The 24,653-nt window shown below is 41.2% G+C and overlaps 1 protein-coding gene across 4 annotated transcripts in view; it reads left to right on the top strand.

Moving 5' to 3' along the window:
* The window catches only part of LOC117500375 (receptor-type tyrosine-protein phosphatase F), a 123,105-nt gene that overhangs the window by 30,926 nt on the left and 67,526 nt on the right, over positions 1-24,653 (top strand). For all 4 annotated transcript variants that reach the window (XM_034153248.1, XM_034153247.1, XM_034153246.1 and 1 more), the window contains exons 4-5: positions 556-697; positions 22,113-22,301. In XM_034153248.1, coding sequence (XP_034009139.1) covers positions 556-697; positions 22,113-22,301 — 331 coding nt within the window. The remainder of the gene's footprint in view (positions 1-555; positions 698-22,112; positions 22,302-24,653) is intronic.

Here is a 24,653-nt window from a genome sequence, read left to right as displayed (position 1 = left end):
ATTTATATAGTCCTCTTCATCTCTTTCAGTCTTTTCACACTCTCATCCTTCCCGTCTGTTCTTCAGCCCACCATCACTAGCCATATATTCCCTTAATGTATGACTTGATGTATTTCACCTCCCTCTTTTGAACGCATTTGAACACAAGGAAATGCCCTAAGTGGGAACTCTCACTGTATCTGACCAGTCGTGTTACACTGTAACTTAATGTAGGTGGGGGTACACTATTGGATTGTGGTATTTCTTGATATGATACCTCTTGAGATTCACCAGGTTTTTCGATATTATTCCAAATTAAAGTTCACTCTTAAACTTATGGTGCCACCTGTATTTAGGTGAACCTTTTTAACGAGAACAACAGCCTTATAATCCTCCAGGACATACAATTGAAAGCTGGAAACTTCAAAACTTTCCATTATTTCTACTCTCAGAATGGGAAACAGAGCTAGAGAAAACTGTCTGAACCAATGTTATATATATATGTTGCAATAAAGTGATGTCCTTGGTCTCTTCAAATAACGTCCCTGCCCCCTTGCTTTGCTCCGGCTCTCCTAGGTGATTGAGTTTGATGATGGCTCGGGCTCCGTACTGCGGATCCAGCCACTGCGCACACACAGAGACGAAGCCTTGTACGAGTGCACAGCCAGCAACAGTGCTGGCGAGATCGACACCAGCGCCAAGCTCACAGTGCTTGAAGGTAAGATAAGTCTTTTTCTTTCGCTTGGTTTCTTTATCCATCTTTTTTTTCCTACCTGGCTCCTCTGGTGAAGCCTTTATCTCAATATATCCCAAAGCAAATATTAGTGTTTACCTTAATAATTTCATACATAAACATTTGAGGATTTCTGGTATTGGCAGTGTCATGGAGGAGCAGATATAGCTTAATGTAAAGTCCACAAGGCGAAAAATAAATGCAAGGATTGCGTTTTTAAATAAGATCGCATACACTTCACCGATTCAGCTATTATGTGACCTGGAACCAGATATACTTTTGGATATGATACTATATTTAATGTGTCTTTTTTATCTCAATGAGTCAGTAAGCCTTGTCCAAAACAGCAAAAATAATCCCATATTCAATGACAATAAGAACATAAATTACCTCCTTAAAAGCCTTAAAATGAAAAATGACTGATGACCATATGACTTACATAGATGCTTACTGTTAGGGAATAATTTACTTAGGTATTCAACCTTCGACACAGTTCATCAATTTCTCCTCTCACTGTCTCCTTTCCCACGGCATAGGTCTACGGCCTTGGGTATTGTTGCTATCTCTTTTAAGGAGGCGCAGCTTGGGCGCATTGTTGTTGCCAGTCTATGACCGAGCACAAGCCGCCATGAGGTAGTTAACTGTTCAGGGACGAAGGTTCCCTGACGCACATTCTTTTCTATGGACGAGAGCTCGAGTTAGATTCAAGGTCCATAATTGTTTAGTCTCACTGATAAAGAATGTTGATTATTACACTGCGAACTAGTTAAAACCTCGAGCTGCAGAAAGAGTTCTTCAGAATTGGTTTGGCAACCACTGTGTCAACTCGTGACACACCACCTGTCTTGTCAGTTCTCCGGCCGTAACTCCAAATAAACCACCAGTGTTTGCCATCAAAGCTCCAGCTCTCCTCGTGTCTCTCTGAGTCCTGACTCTCCATTGCTACAGAAGTTTCCCCCACACTTACGATATATGTGGTTCACTGTAAATCTTTAAAAAACGTCCATGTGAATATTCAAACAGTTTTAAACGTGTTACATATAAAGGGCTAGCCTCCATGCCTACAGGCTAGTTTAACCTTCATGTCCCACCTTCCCCTCGTGCCCATAAGTTAATATGTGTGATTTAAGTAGACAAACAGTCTGCACTTTTCCCTTCTCAGCTTTCTAAATCACTGTGCAGTGACTGTGAATGTCTTCCTTAATTGATTGTAATTTTGTCATGTGGGTGCAAGTCACAGAAGGAGTTGGTTTCATAAAAAAACTTTCAAGAAAAAAGCTCCAGATTTAGCCTACAGGAGGATTTAAGCTGTCCATGGCCATTACACTGGCAATAAAGCAGATCCCCTCTCATTTAAACACAGCCTTTCTATCCCCCATTTGAGTCCCATCTTTCTTACACCCACCCTTCCTTTTTTCTCTGTCCACGCTGATTTGATGATATCATCAGCTTGGCTTGCGTAATCTTCCCGAAGGGAGTTTTCTTCTGCGCTAAGAAACCTTATCTTTCTACCCCTCTTTTGCACTGTATCACGAGAAATGCTGCACAAACAAACAATACTAAACCTGACACGAAGCGCACACGTATGAGCTCAGATTAATCACAGTATTCGGGAAGGGGGGCTAATAGGACAGGAGTTTGGATCCCCTCAATTAGTGGTGTTAAGAAGGACAGACAAAAGGTCTTACTCAACACTGAGCAACTGTTTTCAGCAGCAGACGTGCTTTGCATAACGTCTTGGTTTAGCTCAGTGTGCTAGCTGCTAACCCCAGAGACAAGCACCATACAGACACATGGAACATGGACGCTTTTTTTGCACATAGCTTTACTGGTGTTCATACATTCAGCACAGGATCCAGATCTTTAACCATGAGAGTGTGACCAATGCTGGTGATAATTACTCAACACCTGAGTCTGCACATCCACACAGACATGAGAGACTAGCTCATTGCTGACAGCTGCTGCTACAAGCTCGAGCAAGTCAGTACTACACTACCTGTTCTGAGTCAAATGGCAGACAGCCGGAGTAAATGTATTGTCTGTGAAGTTGAAGTCCTCGTTTAACATTTAGAACGCCACACACAGCCAGATATTTATTTCCAAACTCGGACTTCAGTAGGACGTTGCCAAGTTGTTTTGTATCTGCTGGAATTAAAAACTATACCAAAAACTAATGATAATAATCATATGATCAGTAAAACCATAAAGGCTTGGAGCTTTGATATTGTTTTAAAGTATTTTTAAAAATATTGTAATGCAGATATACCTGTAAAAATTATAAATTGAAACAGTTGCAATGATATTCATCACTTAGTTTACATTACATTGTAGACTTATTCATTTGATAAAACAATGACAATTGCCATACACCAAATTGCTAAGCGATGTAAAACTTTAAATGTTAATATATATTACATAAATAACTATTCAGAAAAGAAGTGCTTTTGTATAAATCGTAAGAACCTTTCAAGTAGTCCATTGTTTGTCTCTTGTTATCGGAGGAACTCTTTTAAAGCAATCACAGAGGCTGGTAAAAACCAATCAACACATTTGATGTATTCTTGTAGAACCCTGAGAATGTGCTGGACAACTTTGAACCTGTTCCAACGCACATAAACGTACAGCCATACACCCTCTCATGTATATTCCCTTTGCTCTGTCCTATTTTTAGACTATTGTTTTCTAGCCCAGCAATAGATCAAGTTCATAAAAGACAGCACCACACAAGAAAACACTGGGGCAGCACCAACCAGACGGAGACTAATGATGCTCTGTCTTAATGGGGCGGTGGGAGCCTGAAGCTTCAGGATGTTGGTGTCACGTCACAAAGTTGCTGTTTCGATTCCAATGATACAAATCTGGAGAAAGTGACCACAAAATCGAATTATAACTTCATCCATTTTGGAACTCTAAAGCAAGGCACATAACAAGTGAAGCTGAAAAAGAAAAGATAGGTTGACCCTTGCTTAAAAACATGTCACGTCTCAGTCAACCTTCCCTGCACTTCATAGGCATAGACTTCCTGTTTTTGCATTCCAAAAGAAAAGCCTCTCACTCCCTGCATGATTTAAAGTACATGTGACATTGCATCGACATGAAGTTGTCATAATGCATTGAGCTTCCCCGTCCAGAGAGGCAGTGAGAATGCTGAAGTCATTATACCAGTAAGTCGATCTGGATTATGGGTTTTAGCAGAGCAAACGAAGGTCGAGCATTAATTATGATTATTACTTATACTGACTCTTTCTTTTTTTATGCCAATCCTACAAAATATGGATTATGTCAGTTATGCCGAAGCAGCTTCACACATGCTCCAAGGTAGACTGTAGTGTATAAAGGAATAACTGTACCAAGGTTCAGAAGTATTATAGTGTCTAGATTGCTTGCTTGTGATGTTGAGCCTAATTCAATCGGCCCAAGTTAATATTTTGTCCACACTGCCAGCTTCATACTGTAGGCAACACGAGCATACTTATCCCTTGAAGGGATTTCTTCTTGTATAGAAACAGTGTTGTGTCAAATTTGTGATTTATGTGGTTCTTTTTCACACTTAATATTTTGAGTTGACTTGAGAATTGACCTCTCTTGCTGAATCAGTAGCAGGGTCAAAGGCTGTTAAATAATGACTAGTCTAAATGTTTACTGACTTAAAGGTCCCATGTCATGCTTTTCCGGTTATTACCCGTCCCCTTGTGTGTTATGAAGGTTTTTATGCATGTAAACGGTCTGCAGAGTCACAAACCCTCAAAGTACACCCTGTAGCGAGTAAAACTCTAACACAGAAAAGACCTGTCTATGCTGCCCCAGAACGCCTCGTTGGAGATTTTTCTTTTTCCATTGTTTTCTTCTTGGTTATAGTGACGTATTTGGGTATAGTAACGTAACGTAGCGTAACCCGTTACGTTACGTCCGCGGAGCCGTTACGTTTGGACCAATCCGCGGACTTCCTCACACACACACACTCTGCGGGACGTTGCGAGGCTCGCTGCTGCGAGGAGCGGACAGTGTGAGCTGGTGTGGGGTCAGCGAGACACCGCGGAACTCAGCCTGAGCACACACACAAACTCCCAGCCAGGCTGCGGGTGTGTGTGTGTGTTTCGGGCTGGGTTTCGCTGTGTCTCGCTGTCTCGCAGACGGCCACTGGGCTCACGGGGAGGGGGGGCAGGAGCTCCAACAAGCCGTTTAGGACAGAGAGTGAATACACATACTATACAGAGATGCTGTATGAGAAACAAATGTGAGTTTGGAAAATTGCACAATATAAATCTATTCTAGTAGACCTCAACAATGGAATTATGATCAGTAGAAATGGCCATGACATGGGACCTTTAACATTTAAAAGTCTCCTGGGTTCTGTCCACAGAAGAGTTTTTTTTGTAATTGTTCAATGGTCTTTGTCTTCCTCCTTAACTGAGTAGATAATCAGAGTTGGGGTTGTAAAGGTTAGTGTGCCGCTCACCTGTGGGAAGTTGTAAAGGCACGTGGTCAGAGCAGAACGAGTGGCGCTCTTGCACGTTTGTAGTCATGAGTCTCGAGTCACTCTGTAATTCTGTCACGCTATAACAGCCCTGCTCTTTGTTCGCGGCAGTTCTCACGCCCCCGCCCGAGGGGTCACACCGCTGAGACTTACATACAGGCCCAAAGTCAGCTCAGCCATCTCACTGTATGTGTGTGTGAGACCGACACACACACATACAGTGGAACAGTCAAACATAGAGATGTTTCTTTATTATTGTCACAATGTCAAAAGATGAGGATCCTTGGCTATAACCATCTTTGTTCTATTCGATGTTTAATAATGGTCTACATGTACAATTACTATTTAATTGTACCGTTCTGCCTACACTGTTTATGTAAGAAAGAGAGTCTGTCAGCTGTGTTCAGGTCAGACCTGCTGTATGGATAAATAAGGATGCACACGATGCTGAGTAAAAGAGAAGGAGGTATGATTGAGGGATATTGTTGCTGTCAGAATTTCATTCCCCTTTCTCTTCTCCTGTGACATTTCAGTTTCTGCCTTCTTCTCTCCTTAACTTTCCTTCGGACCCACTCCTTCTCTGTTGTACCCCTGTATCTCTGTCTCTGTTAGATATAGTGGACAGTGTGGCTCTGACGTTGTAAGGTAGTATAAAGAGATGACCAGAGGGGAACAATGACTCATTACCCGGGTAACGATGCCGGTGTTTTCACCTTGAGCGCCCCTCTTGAATTGAACTGCCTCAGTAAATGTTCAGGTAAATGGAGCTTGTCTCGGTGATGTATGAAATAAACTACTGCCGGACAGAAAAGACATCTCGGCTCACAACATCAGTCTTAAACGCAGTGTGCTGCCACTTCTCCATTTCAAGGCAGTATTTTATATTTTCACTGCCTTTAACATTTGATGAGCATGTAAAATTTAAAATGCAATGACTCAGTCCAAGAAATGACTATGGTGGTGTCAAAACTACGTCATACACTAATAATGATGATAAAATGGATGAGTCTCTGTGGTGCAATGACTAGAGTGACTGTTTTCACATGCAAGCTGACAGGATTTCTCCAAAGCCAGAGCCAATCTCTGATGAAACTCCCTGGAGCACAATTCTTAAAGGTACTTGGTTTTGATTGGCTTCCATCAACAACCAGAACATTGCAACACCGACAAGTCCTGGGAAAGGCCCACAGCGATCAAACTCGTACCTTATAAATCAAAATGCATATTTTCGCTGTAAAAACACATCAGTCATATACTTGCAAGGCGATTCAACACAAACACCCAATTGGCGGTCACATATGACAGAGAAATAACACTGTATAAACATTAACGCTGCTCTAATATTCGTTTATGGCGTGAGAACGAGATGTACTCGCAGTAGTGTTTGCTCTGCATTAGTTTTGTATTTCCAAAACAAGCTGAAATCTTAACTCCAGCCAAAGAGATTGTAGTCATTTGTATTATCACACATCCTGTGAAAGCTCAGGAAAGGGAACATATTAACCCCCATGTGCTTATCCACTGTAACATTAAAAAGTTTCAGCAAAAATTCCTCCACACCAACTTAAGAAAGTCCAAGCCGATAACTGCAGAATAAGCCTAAGTATGAGCAGAAACCCAGGTATATTCCGGGTACTTTTCTGCTGTGCTGGAGATATTTTCTTGTCCTTTGGGAGACAGCGGACCTGTCTGTAGAAATAGGGAATGTTATCTAATGGTACCAGATCAAAAGCCCCATCATTTCCAGAATCTTCCGCTGTCAGAGCTTGAATTAGAAAGGTTCTCCTTCACACCAGCTGCACACCTTATTTATTTTTTTTGAAGTTCCCTGGCAACTCGTTTCTGACTATGTAATGTTGAGAAATATCTTTGGAAAGGTCATATGAGAACTACGGAAGGTTTCAAAGCTTTTCCAGTAGAGAAAAATAGCCCCCTTGCTTGGTGAAAACATGTCAAACATCAAACTCTGGAGTGATACAGCTCCTTTTAAAATTAATAGAGTTCTGCCCTATGAGTTCATATTATGCCTCTCTAGTTTTAGGATTAAAAAGGAGTCCATCATTATAGAGCAGTGTTAAAAACCCATCAGTTTCTTTGCACAGTTCAAAAGATTTCCAAATGGAATTACATTCAGTGTCTCTGCTGTGTGGACTGTATTAAGCGGCCCTGTGTTTCGTGGCAGTAAACAAATTAGGGCCTCACCGGTTAGAAAAGGCCTTTATTTGCTTGCCATGCATTATAGTCCCTGGGGTAGAGGCAAAAAATGACTGCGACACAATGCCAGTAATAAATATCTCAGGAGCCAGGAAAGTGTGGACAACAAACCTGACTGGATAAACAGCAAAGAAATCACATTGCGCCCCCTTCCCAGCTAAGATAAATACATACAGAAGCTATATCGAAATGATTTAATGCCCAGGCCTGCTCCTCTGACAACTTAATCCTCTCCTTCGCGCCATTCAAATCACCCACAATGACCAAAATAAGGTCTGTTGTGTAACCGTTATTCCCCCCCACATTACTTCTTCACTCTATGTGAATTTCTTTTTGAATGTGAGTGGGTTTTTGTCACGTTCACGCTGGAATTATAATAGCTGTTCCCCCATGTTGTTGAAGCAAGTAAGTAGTCAGTTAATGCTCACTATTACTCACTGTAGCTGGCTTATGAAAAGGATGCAGGGTGTGAAAGTTTGCATTGACTTTAGACTTTAAGTAGAACAGGTTTGGCTTCCGTCTTCGGGGTAGGGCTGTTATTTGTCACAACACGCTGTCGGAATACAGAAGCAAAATCTTTGCACGCACACACCACCGTTCAGGGAGATGCACCCTCTCTCTCACACACACACTTCACCGAACTACAGGTGTACCCCCCCCCCCCCTACTGTATTTCTCAGCTCCATTGTGTCGGCCTGTGTCACAGTTTTAATTTCTTCCACCATCTGCTGGCTGGAGGCCCAGCCTCGTAGATCATATCCAGCCTGACAGGCACAAACTGCATCTGTCTATGCATGCTTCTCCCAAGGACTCACACAATATGGCGGGGTGGAATCACCCTCCTGGCCACCCAATCTGCATCCTCACATCCTCACTGCCAAGGACTTGGGCATTGTAACGGGGACAGACAGCTGTTTTAGGTTTGGTTAGTGCTTCAGCACCTGCACTGAAGTCCTCATTTATTACACAATCACACAACCTTGCAGAGTCAGTCATTCTGGTTTCTAAGATACTGTTCATTTTTTAACCAATGAAGCATTTGTTGTTTGCACAGGAGCACATATACGCACTGTTTGGAGATATTACGGTGGTGTGGGTGTCTTTAATTAACAGCAGTCACCTTGCTAGAGACACTAAATCTAACTTGTTGTACATTTGACCCTGCTCTAGTCTCTCTACGTGGGATCAATACTTAGTCATCCAAAATGAATACTAACTGGAAAGCAGTTTTCCAAAACATTAACATTTTCATATTTTGAAGTGAAATCATTTAGGATAAGTGTGGTAGGATGTATAGATCACTTAACATGTTCTGTTACTTGTCAAACTTGCCCTGGTTAATTGATCTGTCCCGTGAGATTTGTTTGACATTGGACTACATATCTCTTGTTATGTGAAGACATCTGGATGGAGTCGTTCTTGCTCCAAGGCAACATTTTATCATCTGTACTTGTCCATCAATTACTCCATGCTTTTGGCAAGCTGTTTCTGTAAAGACTGCAATGTCTGGTATGTCTCCGCCGTCAATGGCCTCAGGGGATAGAGAGAGGTGGAGGAAAAAGAAGAAGAGAAGGGGGGAGCGAGGTCAGTGAGTAAAAATAACATTTAAAAAGTGGTTGATAAAATATTAGTGAACCAAGTGAGTGAGACCTTTAATTGTGTAGGGATTACTGCAAAATTGAAGAGTCTATATATTTTTGTATTAATCTTTTTCTTAGCACTGGTGGTGAATAAGAACGGTTCTTGAAAAGTCACTTGATACATTTTTGAAAGCATGTAATGTGGTATTAAAACCTCAAAACACATCTGCAGCCTGTCCTAATGACTAAAGAGCGGATTTACATTTCTCTCATTTATCCCATAACTTTAACTACTTTGGCAAAAGCTCAACATCCTGAAATGTGTTTAGGAAAGACTAATGCCGGGATGTATTTATGCTATTTTAACTGGGCCAGTGATTTTCAATGTGTTTTAACGCGTCAGAGCTTTTCACTTTCTCCCAAAGAACACATTTGCTCTAACTCTAAGAGGCAGGAATAAGAGGTTCAAACTGAAAGTGCATTAAATTATATCCCAACTCTATTCTATTGCGAATTGCATCAAAACCATTGCACTTGATTATCTTAAACTAAGTATGCATGATTAGAGGTATTTTTGAACACTTGATGTAGTGTTGCATAGTTGTTCCTGTTGATGTGCCAACAACCCATACTACATAGCTACAGGAAAACTTTGTTGCTTCTGCTGTCATACACTGATTGAAAGCAGAGCCTGTCACTGTTTTAAACCAGAAGTTCTGGCCACTGTTGATTGTCAGGACATATTCAATTCCTTATCTGGATGTTGTCTCTGGGCTTCAGAAGATATTGGAGATGTCACAAGACATGAGCATCCATTGATATCTGCGCATCGTCCGGAACAGACAGGGATATCCGTGAATTGACATCTGCTATTACATATCTGCCACAAACAGCAGCAGCAGGCTTTCATTATTCAATTAAGGATTTTACTGAAGACCTGTTTGTGAGAGCATGACCAATGTGATTATCAATTGAGTGTTTCACCATGCGTGTGTTGTATACAAAGTACTGCTTCCTCCATTAAGGGAGAGTTAAGGGATGCAACCGGTCATCTTTCATTTGCCTTTTTTTTTTTACATTTGCACGTACTTGCTCATGATTGTCTGAACACAGGTGTTTCTGTTGGAATATTTCACACAGTCAGGATATCTAAATGTGAATTTCCAATATTGTATTTCCAGGAACATAAAGGAGCCTCACTGAATATGAACACGGGACTGCGATGAAGATTGTCACTCAAATATGTGCCCCTGAACCAAATTGATATGTTAAGGGTCCGACGCTTACTTACACCTGAGCCCTCGGAGCCCTGCAGACAGTTTCAGTGTAATTTGTATCAAATCGATTTGTTCATAGCTGCACGCTGTTTTTTCTTACTTTATTTAAAAGTGTTTTATGCTCAGACGTGGTTCCACTTGGCCCCCATCCTTGTTACCACTTAGATTTTTTTCCAATTCAACAGTTGTTAAGAAGCAGTTTATTACATTACTTTTCTCTCCATGGCACAGGAGAACCATAACAATATTAATCAGAAGTCGTCTGAAAATGATTAATTACATTTGCTGAACAGTTTCACAGAGTTATATTTTATATAATGAACTAAATAGATGAAATTACTTTTGTGAAAGAACTTAGAGTTGAATAATACTATTCTTAACAATTATTTTTAAATAAGTAGATCATAATGTATTTTTTATTGTATTCGTTCGTTTAATTTAGATGCATATTTCTGACTTTCTCTGATTCATGCAAAACTAATTATTAGACAATACTCCAGCATAGACAACACACAAGACAAATTGAGATTCTGTTTTATATTATGAAAGCCTGCAAGCTGATGACAATACAAATTATAAAAGAAAACCTCCAAAAACCAAAGGTAGTATCTCACTGATAAAGTCTCAACAAAACCTTCTTTATTATATTACATTAGCTTCATCATATTGTGCTATTTCTGTTTAATAATAATAAACAACACAGCCTAGCAAGAACAACCCGACCTGACATTCCTTTATTTGTTAATAATGGCGCCCGTGGCCTACAGCCCGGCAGGTAGAGAGCGAGGTCCACCTGACCGCCCGCAGGCCAGCGAGTCAACGAGTCCCCGAGCCCTGACTGGCTGCGGATGGATGGCCCGCTGCCGTCGGGGGGGTTCTAATATCTGCACTCAATGAGCTGGCTAATGGGAGTCCTTTCACCCTGACCCCTTTTCCTCACACATTTACACACCAAGCCCTCCTGGAGCACTCACTGGGCCGTAGAAGGCCGGAGAGAACGGCTTGACTTAGTATCAGCCGTATAGCTTGGCCTTAAGCTTGACATTTTCCTCATGTTTAAGAGGCATGGTCCCATTTTATCTAAGCTGCTAAGCTGTGTTTTTCAAGGTTGTAGTTGATCGGTCTGCTTACAGCTGTCAAAGGCCCTGGTCATTTTGCATGCATTACATCTGCATCAATATTCTAACCTGTTTAACAAGGGGAGGTTGACTGGGCAAGCATGCTTGGTTTCATGTATTTAACACTCAGTGTCAGGGCTTGCTGGTTCCTTTCTCTTTTGCAAGGAAAGGGCAATACTTCACCCAATTATTGACTGTGAGTGTAGCAGGTGCTTTTTCTAATTAAAATGTGCTGAGGTCAGAAACCAGTTTCTACTACAGACAATAAAATAACAAAATGATCAGTGATATATATTAGCCTTAGATTTACGCATTAAGATCAGATATGGTTTTACAAAAAAAAGGGATAATATGTAGATTGTATTACCGGTACTACTAAAAGCATTCATGGCTAAATCTTTATAACCACAGAAAAGTACCAGCCATCGGGCAATTATTGGCTGAATGTCATGTTCCCACCTTTCCGTCGTGTTTTCTTTTTCTCTATCCCACCGTTGACCAGCAGTGGTGATGAAATGATTGCATTTCCCTGTGTCGAGGTGGGCAGTTAATAGGTCATACCACAGTGTGATCTTCATGGACACCTATCACTTCTGCAAACCACTACACAGTTGTGGCTGTCGACATTGACTCACAGACTCTGTGCATTATTCATTATCTCTGACTGAGAGAACACTGTCACAGGAGCCCGGTCAGTGAGGATTTAATTAACAGAACCTGCCACATTCCACTATATCCACTGCCTTTCTCCCAGCTCATAAAAGCCATCCCTATCTGCTGTAATTACACTAAACATGTCACAATAAAGCTCTGCTGATGATTAATTTGAGTTGGGGAGAAGATCAATTAATTAATTAATTTGCAAACCGCTGCTCTGCTTCCTTTTGCAGACCCATTTCATTAACTGTCACGCTTCCTGGTTTTGGGTCCTGTCCTTGTTCTTTTTCCCAAGACACCTGGAGGAATAGCCTGTCTTATTAGCCACATTGTATTACCACAGAAATGTACCATGAGCCCTTAGGTTTTTCCATCTTAGAGGCTGTTACATTAAAACGAGTAGTAAACCACAAACCGTGTACTCTGTGATACTATAATCTCAAGGGTCTTCAATCAAACTCCTGTTGGAAGGACCACGAGGCAAGAAGTAGAGCTGTAATCTCAAAATGAAAGCCTACAGCTGTGCTACGCGTATAGCGTAGTTAATGGAGGATATGATTCTGTGCAGCAGTGCTTGTCCCACAAGGTGACTCGGTCAGCATAACCATGTGAATTCAGAAGACCACCCTTGGGTTGCAGTAATGGTCGAAGGCCACGGTTATGTACTAACTGGTGTGCTGCAGCATAAATAACAGGCGTAAGGCATTTGGCAGGGTCGTAGATCATACTGACTACAGTGGAAGTATGATATCAGATAGGAGAAAAATGGAGAAGTAGAGATGAATAGGAAAGTAGAGAGAGGGAGATGATAAAAAGAGAGGAGGGGCGGAAGGAAATGAAGGAATGGGGGGAATTAGATGACTGTTATTGATTACCTGCCTGTAGGCGAGGAAGTAAGGCCAAATGTTCTGCTCCGCCAGACAAAAAAGTGTATTATTTCAAAGGTCATGGCATGCATTACAGTCTTTTTACTGCGAGTACACTCGGATAAACAGCAGAATAACAGCACCCTGATAGGACCACTAGCATGCAGCACTGAGGGAACTAACAACAACATTAACAGTGTTTTGTTATGACTATGTTTTTGTCACGCTCCGTTGCCTGCAGGTGTGTCTGGCGTGCCATTTGTCCACCCTGAGCACTGTTTGTTTGATGAACCAGTATGTCCATAGCAACTGCCATAACACCTGGTCTAAAAGATAACGTGCCAGAGACAACAGGCTTGACAAGAAGTTAAGACGTATTTGAATGCACATTGTGCAGTTGCCCCCATTTCTATGGAGGTTCTTTTTACAATTTTCATGTCATTACAACAGTATTACATCAATGGCCTCCTTGCTGGGTCTTTGATGTCGGGGTGTGCCGTGTCATCCCTGCTGAGGAGACCTCTGCAGTGCGAGCTCTGCCAAGTAGTATTTCTCTGAAGAGCACGAGGGTCCTGCTCACTTGCCCTTCATGGCAGAACATGTGAGAAAACTCTTTGCCCCCAATGTATTGCAAGTCAAAAGCGCCAAGGCAGTAACATGAATCCCAGTATGGGCTTATTAGTCGCTGCATGAATGTCACAGATCTTCAGAAAGAAAGTATTGGCTACTATACTTATCAAACATTACAAGGAGAAAGTTGGCCGACCCATCAGAAATGTTAATAAGCAATAGCCCTAACCATTACTGTAAATGGAAACGCTGCTATCTCTAGATTTCTATCCATTACCACTGTCCAACAGATTTGAATCCCACCATGACTTTTGTGTTCCTCATAAATCCATCCATCAGTCAGATAGACTCGCTTATCCTTGAGTGCAGCAGGGGGCTGGAGTTGATCCAAGCTGACATCAGGGCGAGAGGCGGGGCACAACCTGGACCGGTCGCCCGTCAATCACAGGGCTGACACACAGAGACAGACACACCTTTCGGCAGTTTACAACCTGCTAACCTAACCTGCTTGACTGTAGGGCAAACACCAGGTAGAGAACATGCAAATTCCACACAGAAAGCCGGTCAATAGGTTTGAACCCAGAACCTTGCTGTGAGGCAACCGCTGTGCAGCTCCTCATAAATCCTTTGCAGTTAAACATTTTCTATTCACTCGCTCAATGTTTTACCCACCATCAGAGATCCAACTATTCATAGAGTTCTTTCAGTTGAACTCATGTTAGCTTTGGTTTTATGTTTGTACCTCCTGCTGCCTCTAACACGTCTCGCAAACTTCCGCGTCTCAGGCAGATGCAAATGTCTGTCTCGACAATGTTCTTGGCGAGAAACTGCCGCGGGCCATGTGCTTTGTTTCTGCAAACGACTCGTCTGCTTTTCACTGCCAGATTGACTCAAACGCAGTTGCGAGGTAGACAACTCTATATTTAGTTCCCCTCACAGGTTGATCTGGCAGAAAGGTGAATAATTAAAAGTCTTTGGGGTAAACACAGGAAACTCTAAGACTTTAATCTTTGTCGTTTTTCGAAAGAAATGTAACTTCTTTTAAACATTCAGCTATCGGTAAAGAGCTTAATCTTACACATTCCCACACACAGGCGAATTAAATTCAAACAGCCCACATATTTTCGAAAAGGTGCATAAACCTGGTGTTTTTTTAACCTATAAAGACAGTGCACTGATGTATGTTTAAAGGGTAGATTTTAAAGCAGTAATATTTCATGAGGCAAGCGGCTGTGTTGCTGTCACTATGGTCCTTTGGTGCACACTATCAAAGGAGACATCACCTTTAATTGTTCTCATCCATCACTTTGCAACTGGCACACATGGAGATCATAAGGTCTTTTTTTTCTTGCTTGAAATTAGATAAGCTCAGATGTAGAAGCTAAGCAATTTAAGAAGGGCTCACTCCATCACCTTCATTTTTGATGCCACATGTTGAGGCCGAATTAGATTAACTATTGATACGGAAAGAGGCCGAAGATGGGGTTGGCAGCTTGCAAACATGTACACAACTCCTGTTCATGTTGCAGCAATGTTCCACATGAATATTTCTCAACATATCTTTCATAACCACATGTTCTCTCTGAAGGGACCCTTCTGTGCTGTAATTCTCACTTAAAACATTCATAGCAGCACATGCCTTTCACCACTTTTTGCACTTGAAGAAGATACTAGGACATACTGAAATGGAAATGAGGCAGTCTCTTTTTTTTCAAATGCTTATCTAGTGCCACTGTGTCAGGGCTCCCCTTGTTATGAAGGAACTGGGGTGTCTGGAGTGTTTTCCCCCATTGAGATGAGTGTGTTTGGGTTGAGGGGAAAACGCTGGCTGACGCTAGTGTGGGATTGAGCTCCAGCAGCCTCCCAGTGGGACAGGAGGACAGGGACGGGTCTCTTTCAGCAGGGCTCTGATTAGACCCATCGCCCTAGCTGCCACGCTCCACTCACACTGGTAATTGGAACTGGCAGGAGGTTGGCATGCCCTCCTCTTCTCCCCTCCTTCCCCTCGCCATTTTACTTCCTCTTTCTTCTCTCACCCGCCTGTGGCTGTTACAGCAGAGGCCGCACCTCCCCAAAACAACGGTTTCTGATTATTGTATCATGTTTTCCTAATTTATATAATTACCATATTTGTAATTTTCTCATTACAAATAATGTTACTAATGTTGCCCCATGCCTTTTGTGTATAGTGAAGGCCCCCACTGCTCTTCTAATTGACTAGAACAACCACAAAACCACATTAAGCCATCCCCTACTGCCCTCTCTTTTTACAGTAGTGCTATAACCACTTAAACAAGTTTTACTGCTGCTCGTATTGCAGAATGTGCGTGATAATCGGCTGTTTAGAGAACAAAGGACTTTATTTTTCACATCATGGCAGAACCAGTTTTCGAGCTTCTAGCTTTACGTTTGACGCCCTTCTGCCTGATGCCCTGATGATTTTGCATATCCAGGGTGTTTCTACTAGTTGTGTTTTTAACAACTGTGTCCCTGAAGCACTTTGCAAATGTGCCATTTAATAGTACTCCTTTAGACCAAATGAACACCTCAGTATTAGACATCCCCTGGACTACATTATACATACAGCGTTTATAATTTCAGTCTTTTAAGTCTGCATACATGCAGAATAAACGAGCCATTTGGGAGCAAAAAAAGTCAGACATGTATTTTTGGTTTAGTTTTTTTTGTTGCAGCATTCTTCATCATTGTAATGGATCGCTTGTGTGACATTATCGCAGGATTTTCACCTTAGTGATATTTTCCTGGCTCGACTAGACAGAAAAGTGGAGCTTTTTTTGATGAATTACTCTCTAGCACAAGAGGGCTTTTTATTCATAATGCCCTCCATCTTGACAAACATCAACCTGCATTGCCAGCACTATTTCATTGGATTCTCTCCAAATGTCCTCATTCCTTTTCTTCCCCTTTGAGTTAAAGAGAACTGAACAAAGGCTTGTCTTTGTCTTCTCCGGATGACGAGCCAGCCTCAGGAGTTGCAGTACAAGGAAAGGACAGACAGGACTCCAATCTTAACTATCAACATAATCTGTACAAAATATGTGTAAAGAGAAAAAAGGGTTGCATGGTTTTGCAACTGTTTAAAGAAACGTTTCATACTGAGCATTGCGTTTACATTCTAACCTGATAAAACTAATTAACTGTTTATCCTGAAAATAGTCCTCGATGGGTATTTTATGATTTCTCAGCTTACAACATGTAATTGTATGCTACTCAAAATAATGTGCTTTTTAAGAGTCAAAGCCAGGGTGTGAGAGGACTGTTATATCAAAGATCAGCTTCAGTCTGTGGCTTGGCCTTGAGACATCTGGAAATCCAGCAGGAATGAGTATAGCTTTACACCGTCAGGGAAAAACCTTAAAACCAGATACTGTGTTTTAGGTCCAGCACAAATCATTACAGCATCATGACAGACGTTTATTATCTTTGCCTTAAAGTTGGTTTGAATAGGCCTTGGGAGGTTTTGTTTTTCTTAGTTTAAAAAGTTGAAATTGGCCATACATTGTGTTCTTGAAGAATAAACCCCATTTTGAAATATAACACTCTATGGAAGCAATGCTCTGCCTCCAACATATTCATTGCAGGTACTGTACATACAGCCCAACAATTTCTCATTTTAAAATTGACACACCAAGTGAAGCTATGGTTCACTCCACTTATGAGACATACTGTGAAAAATAGTGCCGGACAGTTGTAATAACTATCCACCGTCAATGCAAACATTTAACATTAAAGCCTAGGGGATAAATGCATATACTGTATAAGCTCTGCAGCAGCAGTAGTTTGCCTTTTAAAGTATTCTCTGTTTGTGCTTCCTGATATGAAAAAGCCACTGACTCGTGTAATAACTCCTTTGGGTCTTTCACACTGTTTTACCAATGGTTTGCATTTTTCACAGCCCAGGAACCTTTTCCAATAATCGTAATCATGAATATTCTATATGCAGAAATACAGGAGTGTTTGGTGGAAAATAAGACATGCTGATATTCCAGTGTTTTCATTCAAAGGCATAGTTCTGCAAAGCACTATCGCATAAATAGCTTTCCCCTTTGGTTAGACAAGTTACTTCCTTCTGCGGGAATATATAACAAAAGTTGGAGCTGCCACGGGTAGATTTTTGATAAAACAGAACAAATCTTCTGAAATTCCCTCAAAATATGGTATGACAGACTTCTCAATCCGTCTCAGTGCTATCCCTGGGGTTACTGGCTAGGTGTGATTGACAGGATCCGAGTCATGCCTCATTGAATCGATTGGTTTCCACCACATTGTTACTTTATACTAGACCTATAGGGAAGCTACACCATTTTCTGGCTGAGAGATGGAGCGATTTGTGAGGCCCAACCGTGTGTTATGTGTACAATATGAACACAGGAACATTGGGGAATCAGCAGAGGTCTGGTAGAAAGACTTCAATGTACACACTTTTTTTCTCTCTCTCCACGCTCGTTTTAAGATCAGCCACCTGCTTGGAGCTGCAGCGCTGAGATCTCTAGAGATGTTTTAATACGTTGAGACACATATCTCTTAATCAATGGATTAACATGTGCACACACGTCTATATTCACAAGGTTTTAGACCATGTTAATTATCCCTTTCATGATTGGACTGACAGATGGCGCAGATTATGTATAGATAAGGTTGTTAAACTAAGTATTGAAATAAGTACGTTAATAAGTGTATACAAAAAAATGATCTCGGAAAGGATTTTTTTGAGGGACTACATGAAGCATGTCCTACCCCAGTGAATCTGATTAGAAATTGGGTACCTGTCTTCAGGCACAAAGGACCTCTTCTCAGGTGATTTGTGGCCATTATGCACATGTGAACTATAAGTAGATGAGACTGGAGGTCAGCTCTCTATAGCTTTGGTATAATTGATGACTCTCCCACATTGCCCCTTAAAAGAATAATAATACATGAGTGTGCCAGTCCTTAACCACCAAGGTCTGTCCAACAACTGTCCAATTGTATTTTCAGTTTTTTTCTCGATAGACCTCTTTTAGTAAAGGACTGACGCTTCAACATCATGCAGGGTGTGTATTTCCCTTTGAAGGTTAGAGAGAGCAAACCACAGAGGACCACAGGGCGCTACTGTTACCATTATTCATACAATTACAAATTGTACCATATTATTTCTATGTGCGGTAGTTGTCTGTTTTGTAGAGGTATCCTGATTTCAGTTGGGTTTTTCTGAAAACAAATCCTATAATATCGTTAGAGGGGAAGTAAGCCCCACCGCAAAGATAAGAGGCCAAGCAGAAATCTGTCAACTACATCTGAATATGAGACGATCCGGGCCACAGGCCAAACACAAGGGTGAGAGCAGGAACAACCGCTCTGCTGGGATTCGGAACAAAGTACACCCATGCACCTCTTCATGCTCAACCATTTACATATGGAAATTTGTACTCAGACAGGCTAAGCATAGAGGAAAAATAGCCTTGTTTTAGTGTAGGCTTTGACACAAATCAGAGGTTCACGTTATAAATGTTTTAGGAAATAGGAAAAGTGCACCAAAAATACTGGAGCAAATGTAGTCAACAAATGACTCAGAAGTAGATTTCTAAAAGTGTATTTATTAGGTCTTATTACATGGCTTAGTTGAATACTCGATTCTGATTGGTCAATTCAGAACACGTGACACGTTGTCAATCCAGAACAGACAGACCGCTGTCAAGGACTTATTGACCGTTGTTAAGGACGCTCAAATCTGCAGAAAGAAGTTTGGTCGATTTAACTGTATACAGTTTGGCCAAAAAGCAAACTGCATGCAGTCTCGACAAGACAAGAGGGACAAGAAAACAGCGGAGAAGTAACGGGGCAGAAACCTACGGTGGCCCTGAAGTACAAGTCAAAACAGCATTTCAGGAAACACCACAGCATTTCAGGAAACACCACAGCATTTGAGGAAACACCACAGCATTTCACAAAACACCACAGCATTTGAGGAAACACCACAGCATTTCACAAAACACCACAGTATTTGAGGAAACACCACAGCATTTCAGGAAACACCACAGCATTTCAGGAAACACCACAGCATTTCAGGAAACACCACAGCATTTCAGGAAACACCACAGCATTTCACAAAACACCACAGCATTTGAGAAAACGCTACAACATTTCACAAAACACCACAGCATTTCAGGAAACACCACAGCATTTCAGGAAACACCACAGCATTTCAGGAAACACCACAGCATTTCAGGAAACACCACAGCATTTCAGGAAACACTACAGCATTTCAGGAAACACCACAGCATTTCAGGAAACACCACAGCATTTCAGGAAACACCACAGCATTTCAGGAAACACCACAGCATTTCAGGAAACACCACAGCATTTCAGGAAACACTACAGCATTTCAGGAAACACCACAGCATTTCACAAAACGCTACAGCATTTGAGAAAACACTACAGCATTTCAGGAAACACCACAGCATTTCACAAAACACCACAGCATTTGAGGAAACACCACAGCATTTCAGGAAACACCACAGCATTTCACAAAACACCACAGCATTTCAGGAAACACCACAGCATTTCAGGAAACACCACAGCATTTCAGGAAACACCACAGCATTTGAGAAAACGCTACAGCATTTCACAAAACGCTATCGAAGCAGTTCCTGCCGTTGCTACAGTACGTAGTTCCAACAGTAACAACGGACTATTTTTCTTAGCGGATGCATGTCATTTAAAATAAATAATAGCCTACTATTTTTTAAATCAATAAAAACATTTTCTAAATCTATAAAAGCATTTCAATTAATATTGGGAGTCATATAGTTACTTTGTTGAGAATGTGGCCATGTAATAAGCGGGATAATGTGCACCCTTCATGCAGTTCAAGATCCCTCCGCTTCGCGTCGGGCTCCTGATCTGCCTGTCGGGTGTTCTTTTCTCCATAATGACCGCCTCGCTGCACATTATCCCTTACTTGAAGGATCACTTCTTGTCCTTCTCATAGCTGATGACTGATGTGAGCCATTCTTGTATCTCTTGTAACACAGCTCACAATGGACACTGTAACAGAAGGCATTTGTTTTTCTGATGAGTATAAAGTGAACAACAACTTTCATGTACCAATTAATCAGGGAACTTTGCAGAGGATGCTGGCTCTCTTTCTTTTGCACATTACATTGCATTTTTTTTTCACATGAACAATGCACTCACTGTCTTACATGGTTGACGAGTCCTCGGCGGTAGTTTGAGATACAATACAACGCACAACATGACCTTGTTTGTTTTTGTCTCTCTAAAGCATCATGCAATCAATAGTTCTTTTTTTGTGAACCATTCAGTTGTCCTTGGGTAACATTGTAATCTTGTTATGGACACATTTGCTCAGCTTTCCTAAAAAGCCAAATCTTGTCTTGTATTAATTCAGTTCCTCCCTGTGGAGCAACTATCATTTTCCCTATTGTTGACCAGCAGTTAGGTGTCGTCTCACGGGGAACCAAAGTAAGGAGTTGAGATCATTAGCGCTTTTGTAAGGATTTAATTTGAGCACTTTGGCCCCAGGGATACATCTGCACATGAGGAAGCAGATAAAAGAGATTACAAGTTTAAGAGCAAGCTGATAAAAAGTCTTCTCAAGGGCCGTTGTGTTTCTCCTTTATTAACGCTGCTCAGAGGTTAAATCAGAGTTTATTATGAGGATAGGTGGGAGGGGGGTTTATTTCAGATTTGCAGCATAGTTAGGCCATGTCAGTGACCTAATTTGGATTAAAAAAACATTTCCACTGGGTCTTTTCTTTCAAAGAGGAAGGACTGTTACTGTTTTTCTCACCAATGAGCATTCTCAATTCTCAACATAGCAGTAACATTGTTTATTCTGAATATCAGAGATAACTGCTTGTTTATATACTTGTGTAGGCAGTTTAATATCATGACTTGAATGTACAGAATCATATTGTAAGTGTAAAAAACACTATCTGCTGGGATGTACCTCTTCCTGATAACTTTCAGAATGTAATAGGCCAACGCTGACCCTGAAATAACCCACGACTCATATCTTCCGCATATTTTACGATATAAAATCAATATATATTTGACCTTTTACCTCAGAATACCACATTTTGCTTTAAGGATTATACTTGCTGTGTTGTCATGGTTATGCTGTTACATTCATTATGTCGAGTTGGATTATTCAAATCGTTAGGTTTAACTTGCTAAGCCTAAAGTGGCTCATTTATGCATGGGTACCCAGAGACAGATTGCTATCCTTCCTCTGTCTAAACCTGTAATAAGCCTGCTGCGATAATCAATCAGAGATTTTTCTCAAACAAATTTGAAATCCAAATGATGGCAGTTCTCCAGTTCCCCTGCAGTAGTAGTGCTGTTGTGCTAATTCTGTGTGCTTGTGTGCCTTCTGATTACTGTGCAGCCTTGAGCACCTGAAATGTATTTGCTCTTGTTCATCCTCTTTTCTGTCCTTGCTAGCTCAACAGCTTTGATGTACTCAACGCCTCTCACAGCCATAAGAGCCCATTCTGACAAATATTTGTGTTGTGTTAGCATCCCCTTCTTTCTCCCTCTTTTCGTTTTCTTTTTAACACAGTTTCTTGCTCCACGTGGCTCTGGATATACTCAAAATTCTGCCTTTTGAATTTTTCAGAGACCCAGATCCCCCATGGCTTCCCCACTATCGATATGGGTCCCCAGCTGAAGGTGGTTGAGAAGACCAGAACTGCCACCATGCTGTGTGCTGCCAGCGGAAACCCAGACCCAGAGATAACCTGGTACAAGGACATGCTTCCTGTGGACATCAGCAGCAGCAACGGGCGCATTAAACAGCTTCGTTCAGGTAACATTTGATCTGATCTGATCTCATTTCTTTATTGTGTTACTCTACATGACATACTGATAGTGTCACTATAGCAAAGTCAAGTAGCAGAATACCAAGTAGTGATGAATATCAACAGACATGAGGCACACAAGACCTGAGGATGATGTGAAAACACAAAAGTCCTTTGTTGTCTTGTATGACTTCATGTATTCTCTTTTATCACAAAGGACATGAAAATCGTATTCAGCGATTGTCACCTTGGTTAGAAAGATGACTTCTAACAGAATTGTATTTCTCGAAGCTGCAGCCACTTATAAAGTTACACAGAAGTTGGAAATAAAGTTATTCGTGTTCGTGCAATCTTTGACAGTGATGCATGAGCTTGTAACATCCAAAGCACAGAAAGATATTTTTCACTATATTAAATAATCCTTAATCCCACTTTGAACAGGCAGCTGGGTGACAATGAGGCCAGCCATTTAAGCATTAGCTAGGATTCAACTTTACAAAAAATAAAACCGCTATGAGGTGTCCACAGTCGCAGTCCACTTGATGAAGTAGCTGCGCTTACCTGACCTGGATCAGATGGAAAAGGTGCAAGGTGGATAGATTAGTGGCTTTTGACCCGATTCAGTCTTGTGACTCCTGAGTAAATCTACCTCACTTACAGAGTGTAAGGCCAGGCTACAGTTCTGAGGCCCCAAAGATTAGAGATGAGAGCTACTCCAGAAAAAGCCTGGCACTACAGCTGCCAAGTGGAAGTTGAATACAGGTCACTGCAGCATGTTCCCTTGCACTGCCCATGTTCTCGCAGTATTAAAACGCTGCCCTACCAAAAGCACAACCACAATTACAGATTGCTCGCAAATTAAATAATAACACAATTACTTAATTGTTTGATAGTCTATTTTAAAACAATGATAAACTGTGCCTTAAACCATGATCTTTTATATATATATTTGGAGCTACAAACTTTTAATTAGTTTTCTTTCTCGCAAATAGTGAGTGCCTGAAAAACTGCTGATATGTAATGCCCCCAGACAGACAATTCTTTCTCTCCACAACCCTTTTTTTGACATCTGGTGCCGTTTCATGATTAACAATACGGCATATGGCCTAAAAGGGGGCGAATTCTGTAATTGCCAAAAAAGGTGCATTCATTTGCTGCAGTTAAACAGAAAAGCTGATCCAGTTCCTCCTGTTATACCACAAGATGTTAGTCAGCACACAGGAACATTAGGTCTTTCTTTCCACACCATCTAAACCATTCACTTTGTTGAAATACTAACCTCTTTTCAATTTAATACCTGTGACCTGAATACGTTTTGCTGTGCATCTTTCTATTTAATGTGTATGACTTTCATTCATTTCTCTTGCCCATTTTACTAACGACTTTCTGCAAAAATGCATTCTGTACACAGAGTAAGGCCATCTTAAATTAGAAAGATTTGTATAAAAAATGCTTTAATTGAATGCAATTGTAATGCTACTATGAAGTACAAATGTGGCTGTAGCTGTTGTCTGTAAATGCAAAAGTAGCAGCAATATATTATAAAAGGTTTTGCTGCTGTGATTTTTCTTGGTCATTTACAGAAAACTCGTGCAGTCGAAAAAGTATATTGCTTCATAGCATTGATTAAGTGCACTTGTCACATTACATTTAACTGGCTTCTACTCTGTATCAGTTTTTATTTTCGTTTTTATATGTGGCTTGTCAGAAGCCATGTTTTTCTCTCCCACTTATATAAGTGGATTTCTAACTAATCTCTCAACCCTTTTTGCATTGAAATTACTCCCACCTAGGTGGTACACCAATTAGAGGTAAGGATGATGAAGTGTGTTGGAAAATATCACGTCCACACCATTCCCTCACATCCACATCAGACCCCTGCATTCCCCCCCAAACGCCACATCACCAGGTTCATTCACGCTGTTAGCGCCTACACACCCTCTTCCCCATTCGTCTCCTCCCGACATCCTGTCTGCTGTCTGCTCGCTAACAAACAAATGATCACCAACCCTCATGTCAGGGTAATGCAATAGCAAGTCCAAGGTGTTATCTTTTAAATTAGCTTTTTTAAAGCCCCTCCTACACTGTTAGAAATAAACCTTATTTATGAACAATTCACACGCATTCACATCTTTCACATCAGCTTCTCGCCTGGCTTTTGAGCGAAAGAGGCGAGGAGTTGCATTTTAAACTAAAGGCCAATGTGGCCACAAGAGGATCTACCTGCCTCCTATCTTAGCATCAATGTACACTGAAGCGGCTTCATTTGCATACAGCACATGCAGCATTGCCTCCAAGCGAGATCGTTAAGGTGGAAGCTTCAGCCCCTTTTTATGGTAATCATGTGAATGAAAGCATGA

This window comes from Trematomus bernacchii, unplaced genomic scaffold (genome assembly GCF_902827165.1).
Source record: "Trematomus bernacchii unplaced genomic scaffold, fTreBer1.1, whole genome shotgun sequence".
Classification (NCBI taxonomy): Eukaryota; Metazoa; Chordata; class Actinopteri; order Perciformes; family Nototheniidae; genus Trematomus; species Trematomus bernacchii.
Note: the sequence above shows the minus strand (reverse complement) of the source record. Positions and strands in the feature narration are given on the sequence as shown.